At 42.8% G+C, this 18,907-nt stretch overlaps 1 protein-coding gene across 3 annotated transcripts in view; it reads right to left on the reverse strand.

The window, feature by feature from the left end:
- Positions 1 to 2,788: 2,788 nt before the first annotated feature.
- pdzrn3b (PDZ domain containing RING finger 3b) overlaps positions 2,789 to 18,907 on the reverse strand; it is a 93,303-nt gene continuing 77,184 nt past the window's right edge. For all 3 annotated transcript variants that reach the window (XM_063911681.1, XM_063911680.1, XM_063911682.1), the window contains 7 exons: positions 9,599 to 9,852; positions 8,172 to 8,256; positions 6,564 to 6,662; positions 6,344 to 6,406; positions 5,825 to 5,926; positions 5,573 to 5,689; positions 2,789 to 5,136 (listed from right to left, as the gene is read on the reverse strand). In XM_063911681.1, coding sequence (XP_063767751.1) covers positions 3,628 to 5,136; positions 5,573 to 5,689; positions 5,825 to 5,926; positions 6,344 to 6,406; positions 6,564 to 6,662; positions 8,172 to 8,256; positions 9,599 to 9,852 — 2,229 coding nt within the window. In that variant the 3' untranslated portion in view covers positions 2,789 to 3,627. The remainder of the gene's footprint in view (positions 5,137 to 5,572; positions 5,690 to 5,824; positions 5,927 to 6,343; positions 6,407 to 6,563; positions 6,663 to 8,171; positions 8,257 to 9,598; positions 9,853 to 18,907) is intronic.

The following is an 18,907-nucleotide window of genomic DNA, read 5'->3' on the forward strand; positions in this document are numbered from 1 at the left end:
TCACAGACCTCTTACATTGTGTTTGTTGTAGACAAGATGAATAAGGGTGGTCTTTCAAGGTTGTGACCATGACCACTTCAAAGGTTTTACATGTCAACGTATATTTACTAGCAGTTATGGTGTGTCCATGTGAATCGGAAAGTCGGAATTTATAGGTTCCCAGTTGGAGATTTCAATATGAACGCCCCCTGAAATATCTCAGACTTGTAAAGTCGGTATAACCTCGTCAACCCCAACCTCAAAAGATGGCGGATCGCACATTGACAGAAGTCAAAGCTGTAGTATTAACCAGTTAATCAGCACATTCAGCTGTCTTCTCTGTGTATCATTTCATCAGTTGCATACATAGAAGGCTACTATCCACCTTCTATCTGTGGACATGTTGCTGCAGTGTTTCTATGCAAGAAATGTAGCGTTGTTGTCAACCGGTTCTTCTAACAAAGGCTAGTGTGTCTTCTTGAACTAGTAATGCTAACCTTTCTGTACTGAGCGATGTGGCTGTGACGTCATACTTTCCAAATTCTGAGGTCAATGGAGCGCAGCATATGTCAAAACACTTAATGAGGAAAAGGAAGTTCAATATTGATTCTCCTTAAGCTCTATTCTTGGTCTCCACCATCTCCCGGGAAAAAATGCTGGGATTTTGAGCAGCTAAACGCTTCATATTTACTAGCTCAGCGCTAACTTTGCTTGGTTCTGGCCAGATGGCATATAGTGGGTTGATCAAAGCCCGGTATAAGCTGAAAGGAGCTACCTGTTTGCTGTTTAAAGCTAGGTTGATGACAAAAGTGAGAACCAAAACAGGAAAGTGGACTTTAAATCCGAAACAATGAGCTAAAAGACACTAAGTGTACACCTTTCACCCTTATTGTACATATAATATCCTGCTTTAGAGTTTGTTTTTGTTTAGATTTTGTGTACATTCACTTTCTTTGTTAATTATTTCTTGTTTTATTGGAATTACATTACCTTGTTTTTATGCTGCTGCTCAAGAGCTCAAAGACACACCGTCAAGTGACCTATTAGTGTTTTATAAAATGTGCTTTATACTTAGAAAAGTGTGTCAACAAAGACTCTAAATGAATATTCATGCTGTCCTAATTTTGTTTACTATTCTTCAAAAAGAAAACAAAAGTTGTGTTTGATGGAGGTGAGACGACAAAAGCAGCGTATCAGCAGTCTGAGTCGCCTTTGTCCTCACTAATGAGGCACGGAGCAGTTAATTGAAGGATCATATGGGACTGAGGGGACATCTCCCTCTAACAGATGGTGGAGGTCTTGAGTCAGATAAATAAGCCATTAGCCCAGCGAGGAGATATCGCCATGTGAGGAAGCCTCATGTCAGCGTCACTAGCAATTGGTTCCAACATGTTTATTTTTAACTGATGGACCACTTTGTAAAAGCAATAAAAGCGGATGGAGGGATGCTACAACTGCTGTGAGGGAAAGACACAGTCATAATGAGAAAATAACCAAGAATACATTTTGTTTTTAGCCTTCAACCATCAGATCTGGACAGCAGGGATCTCTGCTGATCGGCTTGTTTGATGTCGATGCCAGTCTGACAGACTGTTGCCCATGGGCTCTGACAGAAAACACAGCCAATAGAACTGCTATCATTATGACAAGTTGGCACATTTTACATGAACAGAGTGCCTGATTCTGTGACTCCATTAAGAATGCATACCCTATCTTTAAAAATGCATTTAACAAGAGAGCAAGGAAGGCTCTGATTAGCCAGAGTAAACCCTACAACTGTAATGTTGAACAAGCACCAGATGGGAACATATTTCAAGCTGGATGGGAAGGAAATCTAACACTTATTTTCAAACCTCCTCTTGGGCATCTGGTCCCATGGACCCCGCTCTGATGGATTATTGGACTCGCCACGCTCAGTACTGCTCTATAAAACTCAAACATGGAGAGTTGTGTGGTGGCTTACAATATTAACAACCTCCCTGTGTGCATCCTCGCATTTATACAGAGCATCTGTAACACTGGGAATAGTAAATAGTAGATATTGAGGGTTTGATATGATACCGGTAGCTTTTGTAAACACACATTTGCAGATACAGGATTAAGTTATTAAAGTTTATTTTGAGGTCACACACACATGGGTGTCTACTTATTTGCCTGCCTGAACCACTTTCGGGGACTGTGGGGGCTTGTATGCACTTTAATGTTCATCTCTGCTTAAATGCACTCTGCTATCATCGTTATTGGCTCATGGAGTTTGGTGATATTACGCAATTCCAGAAAAAGAACTGGAAACATGTGCAACTATGGAAGCTCATGTCTGCCAATGTGAGGGGAAAAAGGAGAGGTTTTCATGTAGGTACCTTTATTGGGTTACTTAGTTATCTTCAGTCACTACTAACTTATCATTTTAGATACTAAGTCATTACTTTGGGATAGTCATTCAAGATTTTGAGATGCCAATACTTTTGAATTAAATCATTAGTCACTATTACACATTTTTTATATTTAAACTTGAATTTCTGTATTCAAAATCATAATTTTGGAAATACCAAGTCCTTATAATGACTAACAGGATATTTTTCGAACTTATTGTCAATCTTTTTAACTATTTAACTTCCTAAAATGAGCTCAGCAAGCAGTGTTTCTCTTGGATGAAAACCTTTCAGACTTCAGCAAAACAAAGTGTAACTCATCTCTATATAAAATACACTTATGTGCAGGGTGTAATTGGATCTATCTTTCTATTCAGCACTTTTGTTCCTCCCACAACTCTTACAAATGACAAATTCCAACCACATTTGAAAGCTCATCATATATAAAACAATAATTTATTATTTCTCTCATTTTACAAGACATCAAATTGTGTGGCTAACTAAGGATTTGTTCCACTGTTATTCTTTCCAATACATGAAACCCTAAGAAAGCAAAAGCGACTACAATGTGTGCTTTAACAAACACAGACATTTAAATTTTAGCGTGACAAACCGCTTTCTCTAAAGACACGTACATACACAATGATATCACGTCATGACGTCCTCTACCTAACAGATGGTACATCGCTGATGGTATTCACTTTGGGGAATCGGCACCATTAGAGAGAAATTCAAACTAAAAAAGTGGATTTGTTACAAAAATGTATTTTTTAATTTACAAAAGTCCTTTTGAAAAGGATTACGTTTTCTACCTTGCAGGAAAATAGCATTGTTTCCATAAAAGCATTACGTATGCATAACAGTAAAATACTGATAAGAGATATATAGTACAAACAAAATAATGTAATATAGTGTAAATGCTGGCTGTTTATTTATGTATGGCACACTGTCTTTACACACTTTCAAAACCCTCCAAAAAAAAGTCACATATTGTGTTTTTGTTACCAAAACTATTCAAAAGAGCAAGCACAAAGGTAGAAAAGGTTATTGTAAGAATTTGTTTCCAAAAACATCCTCATAGCCATATCCCATGTAATGTCAAGTCCAACCATCATCATAAAGAACTTCTCTTCAAGAACTTCTGAACTTCTGGTGGGAAATGTTCGTCCAGGAAAGGCGGGCCTTACTTCCTATTTACAAAACGTTGCCACATTGAACGAGGCAGGAATCTCTACACCAATCGGTAGTGTCCTATGTACAGTCCACCACTCAGGACTTAGACTGTGGTCACAGACAGAATCGAGTTGTAAACCCTTGTGCCATCTGGTGACTTGGTACCGTGGGTCAGCAGTTCTTGGATGGTCATCCAGTTGTCAAATATTTTCTTATTCCTCTTTTTCATCATCTTTTTGTGGCTGAGTTCGATGATGTTGGGCTCCTTTTTGTCCTCGGCTCCGGACTCCCCTTTCAGACAATCTGCTCGGCTCTGCTTCATGAACTCACGGCGCTGCCTCTGCTCTTTGGAGCGGACCGCGTGCTGCTTCCTCTCCTCCTTGCTCCAGTAGCGGCCCATCTTCAGCTCGCTTATGGCGTCGTCGTCCGTGGTCATGCCGCTTCGCTCCTCGTGGATGCGCAGCGCTCGCTCCCTCAGCAGCTTGTCGCGGACCGGCCTCTTAGTGATGTAGCGCGTACCGTCGCTGCGGATCTTCACCTTCCACTCCATCTTTGGATCCAGGTCGCCGGGGCTGATGGGGTCCCGGCACATGCTGACCAAACTCATCTGGCTCTGGGCGTACTCCACGGCTGATTTCTGCTGGATCAGCTGCATGTAGCTCTGGTAGTGCTGGGCGTGCGCAGGGATGTGGGCGTGCTTGTACGGCGAATGTGGCTGATGGCAGCTCCGTCCGGATTTACTGGACTCTTCCGACTTCCTCTCCTTGCTCTCGGCCTGCAGGGCTGCATCTGGATCTTTTGAGGAGCCTTTGCTTCTGCTGGGGCCAGAGGCTTCCTGCACTGGGGACTGAAGGGGTTTGACGACCCTATCATTGGAGCTGGTGGAGCTGGACGCCCCAGCCGGACCCTGATTTTCTGCGCATCTTCTGAGAGAGTTGTCTGGAGAAAGCTCCAACGTGAGCGGGGTGCTGCGGCAGCTCTCGCCGGTGTTGTAGGCGCTGGAGCTATCTTTGTCAGATTTTTCCGGGAGCTCCGTGATGTCTGAGAGCTCGTGGCGGCGCGCGTCGATGCTGGTGTTGTAGTTGCGGAAGCCGCTGTCGTGGAGCATCCAGGACTCGCGGCACTGCTCCCTCAGCTGCTGCATCTTGTGAGCGCGGACAATGTTCAGGCACTCCAGCTCGATGGTGCGCAGCTCCTCGTTGAGCATCTCCAGCTCTTTGTCCACACCGTCCTGGTCCTGACCGCCCTGGTAGTACAGTCCCTGGGCTCCGCTGTTCCTCATCTGGCACTTCAGCTCAAGGAGTTCCCTGAAGCGCTCGCACTCGTCCGCCGGGATACCCAGGAAGTCGGCGTCGTGGTAGTCCGCGGAGATGAACGACTCGCCGCTGAAGGGCAGGTCGGTGCTGCCGAGCGTGTCCTGGCTGTAGGTGAGCTTCCTGCAGCTGCCCAGCGTATTGGAGGCCGTGGTGTGGTCGTCGCCGAGGTTTTCCTGCTCCGAGCTCTCGTCGTTTCTCGTGCTCTCGTCCGTGCGACCGACCCCGCTGTCCTTCTCGTGGTGGTTGGACAGCAGCGTGGCCGTGTCTGTGGTGCCTCCGTCCTCCTCATGCTTCTTCTGAAGAAACACAAGACACATCGACTCAGAAATATAGCGTCATACCAAAGGAAAGAAAAGGCACTGATATAATGTTACCTCTACTATTAGTAAACATTTGACTTCTTAAGGAAACATATTAGTGTAAAATGGACACATTGGCAAGGCTTTACAGTTTTTTTCCTCATTCAATGAGCATGTGTTTTTCCATATGTCAGTCTCTAAAGAAAATTGTTGCCAAAAACCATCGACAACACCAGCTGGCAGTCTCTGCAAGATTGGCTCAACCAACTTAATCTATGAATGAAAGTATGTGTTGGTGCAGATTGAGTCTGCTAGTTTGTGTCTACATGCTGTGTGTGTGTGAGTGTGTGTGTGTGTGTGTGTGTGTGTGTGTGTGTGTGTGTGTGTGTGTGTGTGTGTGTGTGTGTGTGTGTGTGTGTGTGTGTGTGTGTACCTGCTGCAGCATGCTGGCGGTGAACTGCATGGCCTGATGGTGCTGCTGCTCCAGCATGTCCATGTGGAGGTCATCCAGGAAGTCGTTCCTATCATCATCCATCCAACCCTCGTCCAGCTGAGACGCAGCGAGGAGAAGAGACGCCTCATTAGATGCAGATATTTCAAACTTTTACTCAGCAATTGGAACATCAACTATTGGAAGTCCTAGATTTGTTTGTGGGCATAGAGGTTTTAACATGAGTAGTCTTACCTGGATCTCCGGTCGGGCCACCAGCAGAGTGATGTTCTGGTTCCCCTCACTGGTCAGCAGCACTACAGCATCCTCCCGGTTCTGGATCTCTACACCATTGATCTGGAGGGAAAGCAGGGAGTATTGAAATACCTTAGATTTTCAAAATAAAATACAGTCTGTACCCTCTGTAAATGTATGTTACATTTAATTCTAAGCACTTCCTCTTTAAGGTTAGTGTTTCATTTAAAAGCAAGCAATGGGGACCTAGAAATATACATTGAATAAACATCCAAGAGACACGGGAAACAAAGTAGGTCAATTACAAATCCCAATAATAGGTTTAAAATAAATAGAAAAAACAATAATATTCAAAGATTGAGAAAAAACCTAAATATCAAACATTTGAGGGAAAAAAACAAAACAATTCAAAGAGTATTTTGGACATTTTGTTCTGCTAAGTGTAAGACAATAGTAACACCATTTTTTATTCTGCAATATTACTTCCCTCCCCTCATTTTCATTTCATGAGACTCGTACCTGAATGATTTTGTCGCCTTCTCTAATTCTGCCGTCCTTTGCAGCAATGCTGTGCGGATCAATCTAAAGAAAATAAAACAAAGAAAAGATTATTGCTGACTTTCACTCTAAGATAAACATCTGCACTTCATATCTCATGACTTCATCACCGCTGACAGTCCTCGCAGCGGCTATCTACATCCTGTAGAAGTAGATTTGAGCGCTCCCCTGTAACACATACCTCACTAATGTAAATCCCAGCTTCGTCCTCATCATCAGTCCTGTAACAGATTGTCAGACCCAGCTTTTCTTGGATATTGGCTCGGTACAAATCCACTTCCTGGAAAGACATATGAACAAATAAATATCCCCTGAAAGTATAGGATTTTTTCATTTTTACAAGATTGAGTAGACAATGGTTGTATATCGGCCGTTGTTTTTTCTGGAATGGACGGAATTTATGGACTAGGGAATGGGATCACGGAGCAACAGAGATCCATTAATCACTGTAATGGATCTTTCAGCTGGACGCGGGGAGCTGTTGGCTTTCTCAGAGCGCCACTGACAGGATGAGAGATGATGCAGCGGACTGCAGATGGGCAGAGTGCCGTTTTTCACTTGTCAACACCTGTAATCTCACAGATACAGATAAAGATACGAGCGGGGCTGTTCTGGGAGGGCAGAGGACGGGCGCCGCGAGGGTGAACCGCCCTGAAAATACAGAATGCTTATCATTACCTCGGTGGATAGGTGGACATTTTCGGGGGTTTTTTGTTGGTTTTTATAAAGATATAAAAGTAATGCAGTTGTGTAATATTTTTACAGGGAGTTTCATCAGATCATGCAGTGGAGTGAGTTTCAAGGGTATAGTGTAGTTATTCCAATATAGTACAATTTGTTTTCCGTGTTCTGTATTGATTTAGGAAAAAGAAACCTATTTTAAAGACCGTGTCAACAGAGGAACATTTTGAATGTTATGTTTAAAAATGTGTAAATTTAAAATGATTAGAAAAAATATTATTTTAGTTTTATTTGAATCCTTTTATTTTTTAAAGCATTAAATTGTATCTTATAAGCTGCTTTGAGCTAGTAGTGACTTAAAATGCAGACAATTCCATCGCTGATATCCTTTGTATATTGCTCTGAAAACATCTCCTCAAAAACCAGATGGCATTAGAACACCTCATGATAATATCTCTGTTGATTTCTGTCCGTTTAATACCTACTGACACAGAAATAAATAAAACTCATCAAACATGATCAGAGCTTTTTTTTTCAGTCACTCTCATGACTTAAAGACTAAAAAATGTCATCATAGGAAAGGACACTCAGGGTTACCCATCTGCCGTTAGCCGCACAAAGCTTCACCTTTCTGATCTCAGCCTCAACGCTCCTTCATAAATATTGTCAACATCAAGCGGTAGGTGGCCAGGGGTTTGTGGTGAGGGGGTGTCCGGGTCGGCGGAGGTCATTAAAGGAGGCTTGATCATGGCCTCATCATGGCCTCATCCAGGGCATTGTTAGCGTGCATCATGTGATTCATCACCGCACAGCCCATTATCTGTGCCATGTAATTATCCACCGGGCCGGGGAAGACTTATTACGCCTTGTCACTAATAAGTAATGATGTCACCGTTGTGCATCTGCTGGAACAAACCGGCAACTCGATTCCTGTCTGGCCTACATGCGGAGAGAGAGTGCCCCATCAATAACTCTGATACATCGGGACTTGTGGCCAGCACGGCCATCGGGCTGGAGACACTGAGGCGACCTTGGGTCTGCTTATGAAGCAATGATGCACTGCTGTCTGGATGTAGATCTTCATTGAGAGGAGGAAGATGATGTTTACCTCGTATTCCAGCTCCTCGCGCTCTATGTCCTGCTGTATGACCTCCAGGAAGTCGTTGGGGTCGAAGTATGCGTGTTGAGGATGCCTGACAGAAAAGAGTGTAACATTTAAAAAACAGACACCAGTTTCTAAAGTCCTTGACTAACACATTTGTCAACCCAGATTTAATTTTGCCCCAGAGTTTGAAAAATCAATGAGAAGAAGTAATAAGAACTAAATGTAGAAATCAGTCTTGAATCAGATATATTGAAGCTACACCCCGAGGGTAATAGCAAATTAACATGCAGAGTTATTAATTTGACTCGGAAATCAATTATAGGCATCATAATCATTTGTTAAAAGGGCAACTGCTGCCGCCACGGGGTAGGAAATGCAGTCAGACTCTCCCTCCCTCTAGGGCCTAACACTAAGAAACAAAAGATGCAATTTAGGAATATGCAAATACGCATAAACCATCATTTCAATGCATCTGTGTGCCTCGGAGGAGCTGTCGTCTCCAGTCAGTGACAGGGACATTTTCCCTTCAAACTTCAGACACATTCTGCCTGATCACAGCTGTGTCGTCTGCAGAGGAAGATAAGATGTGGCTTTCTTAATCAATGTGAAATGTCTGGCTTTGAGTGAAGGGCACTTTAAACCTTGCCAAGTTTTTATGACACTTAAGAATTTTGAAGTCCTGTGCCACAAATAATGCCACATGTTTTGCATGTGTAGATTTGGGTTTGAATAGAGCAAAGAGAGTACTGGGAAGTAAGGCATGGGTGTCAAGGTGGTGACCATCGGTGGTGACGCACCGCTTCAAGTATGAATACAAATATGATATACAATCTATAAGTGCAATGATTAGTTCCTTAATTTATTAGTTTATCAACAAAAAAATTATTGGCCAACTTATAGAAATCAATCCAAAAACTAATTCATGGCAGAAAATGCAATTTCTAGCAAGATTTCCTGCTTTTTTTACGTGTTTTTTTAATCATATTAAGGTTTTCACTATTTTCTAACATTTAATATTTTAGAAAATCATTTGCAGATTCATAAGTATTGATTACAACCCTATTTTAAAGTTGAAAAGCTTACGAGACACCACAACACTACAACCTTTTTAGCTGTTATTGCAACTATTGCTGAATAAGGGGGATTTTTTTGCATGCATCACTTTTGTCTCTCTAACTAGTCTGGCAAGAAATGTCAGATTTAGGTCACAGTGGGGCCAACACACTTTGTCTACCTGAGCAATCATACATTACTATAGTAATAGAAGAGAATATTTCAGTTTTTAACCTAATTTCAAATACTTTAAAACCAATTTCAGGAAAACGTTAAACAGGACGTTTGTCTCTTCTGCCATGGCAACCCTAAATACACTTCCCCTATGCCTGGCGTAATGGTGCAGATTGGTACGTTTTAAAAGTGTTGTTACTTACTCCTCTGGTAGCAGATACTCCTCCAGCTCCGTCATGGGGGGTGAAGAAGGAGACAGCTTCGTAAGGGCCATGATGTGCTGCAGGGTGATGTCCGTCTGGGTGCTGTTGTCGGACACCTGGGAGTCGCCCGCCTGGCCGGACACTTTGGGATGCGGGGATCGGCGCAGAACCTGCACCATGATGGGATCCTTGGCGGCGCGGAAGGCCTCCACCGCCTGATCGTGGGTGGCCTTGGAGACGTCCTTGCCATTGACCTGGAAGAAAAAGCAAAAGGAGAAATGTTATAGCAACTTTGTTTAGGATATAGGACGGTTTGTTGACGGAGAAGAAACAGCAAGGTGTTGTAATCTGTGAAACTGAAGAGAAGGGTTCGGGTTAGGGTTCATTATTCCACACTGATGAAATCATTATCTCTGATTATTACTGCCTCACATGAAGCTCAGTGAGATATTCTGTCTGAGAGATGACTCATTACTGCCTCAGCTCATTTTACAGGGTGACAACCGGACCGAGTAGAATAAGACCCTTATTAGGATGAGTCTCTCTTTAATTAATCAAGGTCATTAGCAGAGGCTGCCAAAGGAGCCCTCATTTAGTTAAGTAATTTCTCAGCGGAGGATAAATCTGACCTTCCGTCAGAGACAGTAGAGAGGGTGCCGTGCGTTAATTTGAGCGAAAGGCCGCGGCGAGTCGAGCAGAAGGGGCTAATTAAGTTTGGTTGAGCCACTTAAGTCCACTGTGTGCCGATGGAGATGAGCCCAGTTCCAGCGCTGAATGGATTGTACAACGTTAAATAAAGGAGACTTTAAGTGTGCACACCGATCTATGCTGTTCAAAATGTCAGACTGAACAAGGGGGATTCAAATTTGATTTAGCTCTGGCCCAAATGTCACTATAAGTTTAACACGTACTGCGGCAAACCCAAAACAAGCATTGATCGAGAGTCTGCTGCAAGCATATTGCATCCTGGGTCATCAGACCAGCCCTCTGAATTTAAACAGGGTACACAGATCCACTGTTCCACTTTCAATCACCGCGTCGTATGGACTTTGTCGGTTTGTGGTTCCTGGATGTGTGGAAAGCTTTGATAGGATCTCAGCCTGGGGCTCTTCTCATTTCACACACACCTCCTTCAGGAACACACATTCTCAAAGCTTACTTTTAGTGTTACAGATCATTAGGCATGGCATAAATTGTGATCGACCCTCCCTCCTGACGTCGAACGTCCATGTTTTGAGGATTCATTTTCTGATAACCACGTTTCGCTTGCCTTCTGGCTACGGAGTCTCATTTTAATTCATGGCACACTTTGCAGACTTAACTGTGGTGGTGCACATAAGAGGCAGCAACAGTATTACGTTTCCTCCAGGGAATGAATGCTGTATCTCCGCACAACCTGACTTTGACCTGGACAACGTAAAAGCTGAGTACATATTTCTATAAAGGAGAGTATATAGGAACCAAAGTCTTTTGGCTCGTGTGTGTGAGTGCTAAGAGGAAGGACATGAAAAAAGAGGAAACTTACTTAAGGCACGAGTAAGAAGAGGCCCAGTAATAACCACAGCAGATTAATGCTAATCCTGGGCCTGCAGGATAATTGGATCATCTCAGAGGATTTAAACTTCCACTACTTCTTCTACATCAAACATGTATGGCTCATCGGTTTGCAGTGTGCTCCAAATAATACGACATTGAGAAAAAGTGCGTTATCATATAAAAATACTGCCTTTGATTATGAGCTGAAACAACATCACAAATCCAGACATCCAAATTCCTATCTAGCTGGTAACAAGCCTTCTTAAATCACACCGGGACCTCCCATCACCACCATCTTTGTTTCCCACAGCGAGCCACCGTGTTGTACATCAGCTGAGGAATACAAGCGCCATTGTGCTTTCTTCTCCCCGCATGCCGGCTCCAGCAGTCAAACCTGGTTGCCAGGAATCCCGAGGCTACTTGAAGGCAGTGAACCAGAGACAAAAGCCTTTAGCCCCCTTCTTGTTTGGACCGGAGCATTCTGCCTCAGTGCGCTCTATGGGGAGGGAGGGTAGGGGGAGTCTCCTCCAAGCTGTGGAGGGGGTCCCACGACCTCCATTCAACAAGCTCACCTCTGACACAGAGCGGCCCTTTGCAGCACACTGGGAAAAAACACACAACACTCCCCTGACACAACACACAATGCTCCACCACCACTGAGCTCTCCAACTATGCCATGTTAACCCTGGGCCGTAACACAGCCGCGGATCAGCTGCCTGCGAAGAACACTCATGTGCCAAAGACACCAGATTTGACCAGGTTTAGTACTTGGTAACTTCAGAAATCTTAACCTAGACCCTATTTCCCATGTTTCTTTGTCTTATTTACTAATGGGGACAACCATTAGATGACAGTGCTGAAGCAAATGAGCTATAATGTAGCGTTCGGCCAACCAAAAGTGCTGGTTTTGACCACCGACAGTCTCATTGTGATGAGAAAAGAATGCATGTTTGCTTCCATAATGTTGTCCAATATAATAGGAGCCAATCAGTGGCAAAAAGCACTTTTATTGGTTGACTGTGCTAGATAAGGCAGGATAATTACGCTCAATAATCACATGTATGTCCCCTATAAGTTAGACGACTCGAAAATAAAGTCCAGCTTAAAAATATCCTGAAGTTATAATTTAACTGTAAGAATTGATTTACCTTCGCAAACACTTCAGCTGCTGTTCATGTTGACACAACGCAATGATGACTGACACCCGGAAATGTCTCTTGCATCCTTAGAGAGGTCTCTGATAAACCCATTTTAATGACAAGAGGGCAACAGGGCCCTTCTTAAAGGAATACTAATTAGGTTTGAAATCACACAGCTGCTTTGTCGGTGTTTGGTGTGGAATCTACACAGCTGTGGCTTTTGTTATCCACGGCCTTTTTACTTTAATTCAAAAATCGCATTTGACCTCTAAAGCAACAGTGGAATGGGGAACCTGTATCTCTGCTCTGGGTTTTGTTTAAGTGTGTTTGAGGATTTCGGTTTTTATGACATATCTATGCCAGCCTTCAGCCTTCTGGGGGATAATTAGGGTCAGTACGGTTGAGTAGTGCAGCGAGCCACGGCACACTATCTTCCACAGAACGCAAATCAAGCTGGATTTTTGTGCTGAATTGGGAATCTGTATGTGTGTGTGTGTGTGTGTGTGTCTGTGTGTGTGTTCAGTGATTGCTAACCTGCTGCCAAAGATGCTTATCTGCCAGGCAGCGAGCCCCATCTCTTCTCTCATTATCGTCTTTGTATCATGGTAAATTGGGTGAGGCTGCCTCAGGTTTTCATTTATTCTTTATTTAATCAGGTAGTCTCATTGACATTCCACTTCTTATGCATGAGATGTCTGATTGCGAAAGAAAAAACAAATACAAATATCAGTCTCAGTTAAAATAGAAGGAGAATTGACTGTTCGCGAAGCCTTGCACCCCTTAGCTGCCGTTGCTATTTTTGTCAAGCTTTTGTTCATTAAGCAAAAATGCTGTTTCATTTTTGAGACAAAGGCTCCTAACTTTCCCACAGAGGTAATTAACAGAAGGTTACCTGCCAGTGTTGCTAGCTCACTAGCTATGTTTAGCTCCAGAGGTAGGTCAAAAAGCTAGTCTACAGTTGCATTACTTCCAGCTAACGTGGTTTTACAACTGCATGTAAACAATATAATGCTATACTAAAAGTCTGAACAGTTAAAGCTAATGTAGAAGGTCTATAGTTTAATTAATAGACATAATGTTACCGTGTTTGGCTGATTGCTAGTTGGACAAGCAAGTTTAGCTTTTGATATTAAAGTAGAAAAGTATTTTATGAATGGAACGTGTGTGTTCAGCTGGTAAACAGGGCTATTATGCAACCTGTAAACCCACAGAAAATCTCATAAAAGGCTTCATATCCTTAGAAGGAATGCTAGGTTACAACTCAAGGCATAGCACTAGTTAGCCAGACATGCTAACATGTGTTTAGCTGCAGTACCGCGGTTAGCCATTGGGATAAATTGGCAGCATATCCAGTTCAAGAAATAATAATCAATGTGCTTAACTATAGCAATCAATGAAATTCAGGGACGTAAATTAATCCAAAATATATTTGTGATACAGGGAAGCGGAAATGATAAACTACCATGACCTGTGACACCCCTAGTTCTGATCTCAATTTCCCTCGGGATAAATAAAGCTTCTTGAATCTTCTTGATCATTATGATATAGAAAAGCCCTAAAGATGTTTAGTCAATTCCCTGCCTGCGTTGTGTAATATTAGTCTTTGGTACGGCCATTCAACCACCACCTAATCCCTCAATAAAGAGGAGAAGAACATCATTAACGTGCCAGTGTTTCAGTTCCTCGGGGAGACGCAGTGATGTGAACAGACTGGAAACTCTGCCAGTGAGAGGCGGGCAAGAGGAAACCCTGGGAACTTCACTCTATAGACAAGTATTTTAAAGAGCCGCGCTCTCGCCTCCTCTTTCTGCTCCGATACACTTCTAAGACAAATTCTTCAAAGTCTGTATTTCGGAACAGAGAGAAGCGCTGACGTGATAGCTGGCATGAAGACTTGAAGGCTTATTTTCAGGGGGGCCTTTATAGCGTATGAGTGGCAGTCTGAATGTGGGTCATTCTGCTTGAAAAACACAGCTAATCCCTCTTTTATTTCACTTTTAACCATTTTCATAAGAAAGAAATAACATTCAAGGACCAGCCAATGATTTCTCAGTGTGTGAGTGAGTGTATGTGTGTGTGTGTGTGGCTGCGCATGCTTCCAAGTGTGTTGCAATCTGCACACGCTCCTTTTAATTGACTGGACAGGAAACTCTCCAAGGTTTGAGGCTTGAAAACACAGCAGTCTTTATTTGCCACAGTGTGCGAGCTTACTGAGGCTTACAGAACAAACAGCTCAATCTTAATGCGGACTGAAAAAGACACCACTGTTCACTGCTAATCAGATTTAGGCATTGTATTATCCACAGTTGATCATTTAAAAACCAGTGTGCTGTTCTGCTTCTTCTCTTGAACCTAATTTAAGGTGTGATGTCTGTCTCAGGGAGCAGCTGAACTTAACTTGGAACACCTTTTCTTTGTCTTTTAAGCCCCTTTACCATCTCCAGTTTCATGCATTGTGATTTTAAATAAGCTTAAAAAAGACGTACAAATCTTAAATGGTCAATTTTCTCTCTCTGAGGAACTTATCAGTAAAACCCACCAGGTAGTGAATGAATTAAAAACAGACAAAACCCCAAAATCTTAATTGGGTATGCCAATTAAAACCCCCGTAACCCTTGAATAAGATTTCAACAAATACAAATGTACGGTCCATAATATGGCCCTCATCAGTTGTCATGGCTACCATTGCAATTGAGATGAACTCAAAGCTTCTTAGCTTAATTTATACCGCTCCAAATGCTAAAGCATCATTGAAATACTTAGCAGCTTACTTATTATTGCATATAAATCCAGACTTTGTGCAGTACATTAGGCTACAATGATATTATCAGAACTAGACGTTTTGAAGATTTGGACTCCAGCAATAGGATTGGTTCCTGTATGTTTGTTACGTAACTTAAGCAACTTGCATAAGTTAATACGTACAGTATGAAACCAACAACAGTTTCCTGGGTTATCCTACCATCCAACCCCACTTCCTCCCATGTGTTTCACTCATTATATGTTCATTATATTATGTCTCCTCAGTTCTGCTCTCCTCACAATTAATACTGCAACTAAAGGACATGGCTAACTATTTTACACCTCCCTGAAGTGACCAGCTTACCAATACATGATACTGAGCCAAAGATAGGAGTAGGGCAGTTCCACCTTAAATCTATGCTCCGGATGGACATTGATAATGGCCACTGCATCAGCTGATAACATTTTGTCATTGGTGTAATTATCAACAGCTGAACATATTTGCAGCCTCCTCTAAAAGGCTACCTGAAGGACATGCCGTTCCAGCTGGAGACCATTATTTTCTGCCTCTTAACGTTTAATTTAAGGGAAGAGTTCAAGGGAAATCAGCAGGCTAAAATCTGTCTCTGTCCAGCAGCTACACACACACACACACACACACCCCCATACACACACACACACACACACACCCCCCCCACACACACACAGAGCTGATATACTCCACATTAAGAAGGGGGAGCACACATAAGTCAGGCATCAATTATGCACAAAAAAAACAACACAATAACTCTTGGTGTCCGATCTCCCTCGGAAATAACACAGCTCCTTCTATGCAGGGGGTGGGAGTGTAAATCACAGCGTTACTGACACACAATGCCAGACTTTAAATCAGAAGAGGGGCTCCTGGTCAACACACTGCTGGGAGAAGCTCCCATTTACAGCCTGGTAATGGGACATCCAGGCTCATCATCCTTAATCAGTCAAATGATGAATGCTCCGACGCCACACATGTTTTATTCACAACAGGGTGTATACAACACAGAACTAAAACACTAACAATGTGCAAATCTAATTTTATAATCAGCAAACATTAATTAGGTACCTACTGTGACACTCGAGTGAATGTACTGCTGCTCTTTGATAACAGCTAATTGATGCATATTAAGAGCATTGTACAACAGGAGACACAGCTCTCATTTGAGATAGAAAATCATCCCGACTCAAGCCTCCTTGGAATATTGAGCACCTGTGCGACAAACAGCCTGGTCTTTTAAAGATCATGCTCCAATTGAACTAAACTTTATTGTAAATATACATCGAGGGAAGCGTATTTTCTCCCAGATTACGTTTGTTTTTGACATATCACACATACCTTTCTAATCGGTCTGCAGAAGCACGTTTAGTGAGGAGGTTGGGTGAGTCACAGTGTACGTCTTACCCAGAAGACCACTGTTTGTGTCCCATGTGAAAATGAAAATGCAATGTATGTCCTTAATTTGATTGCAAACATACTTAGTTTAACCCAAACTATTTTTCTAAACAAAACCAAGAAGTGTTGTTGCACTTTTGACTTTTATCCAGGGGAAAATACTTTCTCCCTCAAAATGCAATTGAGAATTCAGTTAAAATATATGGGAACTTGACGTTTAGGAGACAGCGTGGGAGCAGATACTTGTCTAACTTACTCTTATATGGTTTTAGAGTTGCACTTATGCGTATAAGTTTGCCCTGCACATAGCAAATTAACCTGTCACTAACCTGACAGCTTGTTTGTGGAGCCTTCTCATTCAGACGATCATAAAGAGGTTATCTTTTCAATAAAGGGCCCATGGGACTTGATAATTAGGATCAAAATCCAATATAGGGACACTAAGCCATTTGTTATCGTTGGTCCATACATCTTTATGTATTGAGTGCAATGTGGGTGGGTGATGCAATCTAATGAGCCGCATCAATGTTACGTTTTCTATTTGCTCACTTATTGTTTAGCGTGCACATCCCTGCTGGTTTTTGTCAGTCCTGTCCTGCTGTACTGACGGGACGTTGTTATATCTCTGTAGTGCCTGTGATATCTCTTTGTCTGAGATCTGACGGTAAGTACACAGGCTCCTGTGACTGCTCCCCTGTGGCAGCCGGCCACCTGCTCCAGAGTTTAACAGATGTGACTGCACACCGGGGCCGATCTTAGCCGTTATTAAAAACACACACTGTCAGGCTGCGGTGGCCGCGTCGGAGCCTGTGATCCTGGCTTTGTCTCGGTACGCCTTCTGTGTCAAACCTCATTACCGGGGGCTCGGGCCGAAAATGCAAGTTCCCTCTTTTCTGGTGACATCTTTGATGATAGGGGTCTCTGACAGCGGGGGCAGAGGATTTGAAAGGATGACGGGCCGTCTTGTATAAATATTTTCATCTAATTTCTCTGTCCTCCTGACCCAGAAGATGTCACACTGAGACCATCTGGCGCTGTGTCAGCTTGGCTTCTTGAGTCAAGCAAGACATCTTTGCAGCCTTCAGATTCAGAAATAAGGCTAATTAGGGAGGGGCACTTGAGAATGGAAATGATCCAGAGAGTTCATTTGCAAACTATATTGCTCAGCAGATAAATCAATTTCGGTATAAGGGACCTGAGACACAAAGTCGAAGGTTGGCTGTAGGACAATATCAGTTAATTGGTGGGCGTCTATTGCCCTAGTTTTTGTTGTGTGTCCTGAACGGTCAGCTTTCAGCATTTTGAATCAATGGCAAAGCGAAGTAACAGAAATAACTCTGATTGGCTGTTCAGCTTAAGCTTATCAGTGCATTAGAATAGAAACTGAGGAGCAAAAAACAAGCAAACGACTCATTTCAAGAGCGACCACAGAGGATCTTTTCATGTTTCTTCCTTATCTCTTATTTACTTGGATATTTCACAATAACACCTGGAATAAAGAAGAAGTGGTGAGCTGGAGTTGTGTGAAAGATAACCCTTTTCCGATGACAAAGACAGACTTCTGCCACTTGCTGAGTCCTTTCCTCTCACACAGGTGCAGAACGTACACTTATGTAGTCTTTGTGGTGTGTTCTAGTGCAACTTTTTGGCTAAGATGCAGGCAATTTGAGGCAATGCAACAATTAGCCACCTTTCCCACCATTTCTTTAATTCAGGTTTGGTGTGTCTGGGAACAGAGAAAGATATCAAGAGAGAAAGACCTTGGAAAGCGAAGGACTTAGTAGACAAACAATAGTACAGATCAGTTGGACGTGGCTCAGCCAGCTTGTGCTGAGGCTCTAATTAAGCTTTGGGTCTAGTAGGAGCTGCTGCACGGCGCCACAGCCATTACAGAGCGCTTCTCGAGAGATTAAGAGCCCTAGGACTGTCAAACAGAGTTTCCAAGGCCTCTACCTTAAAGTCCCTGACAAAAGCAGCTGAGCTTACATCTCCACATGGTGCTTACCTTTGGCTTTGAAGAAAGCACCGAGGGGTTCGCTGCTGTCAGAAGGGTCAAGTTTAAAAGGGAGCGCTGAGCTTGCTGCTTCTCAGGCCTTTAATGATCATAACAAAAAGGGAAAACGCTTATCTAAAACGCCACGTTGGCTCTGTTTTCATAGACCTCAACACTCTTTGATCTCCAGGAAATCTCTATTGAAACTCCAAAATGTGCAAAAGAACAATTCCTCTTGAGAAAATCTTAATTAATTCTATCCAATAACACTAACGTTACCAAGTCACGTGAGTATTTATAATCCTGCCGGGACTTTTAATAAGCCTTCAGGTAAAAAATAAATAATGTGCAGTCTGTTGACTTTCACAAAATGATATAAAAGCACATTTCTCATGCTTCCAACATGGGATTTTGGAGCTTAGGTGTTTAATGAACTGGAAAGATTTCAAGTGTTGGCGGATTATCAAGTC

The sequence above is a fragment of the Eleginops maclovinus genome, chromosome 20 (assembly GCF_036324505.1).
Source record: "Eleginops maclovinus isolate JMC-PN-2008 ecotype Puerto Natales chromosome 20, JC_Emac_rtc_rv5, whole genome shotgun sequence".
Classification (NCBI taxonomy): domain Eukaryota; kingdom Metazoa; phylum Chordata; class Actinopteri; order Perciformes; family Eleginopidae; genus Eleginops; species Eleginops maclovinus.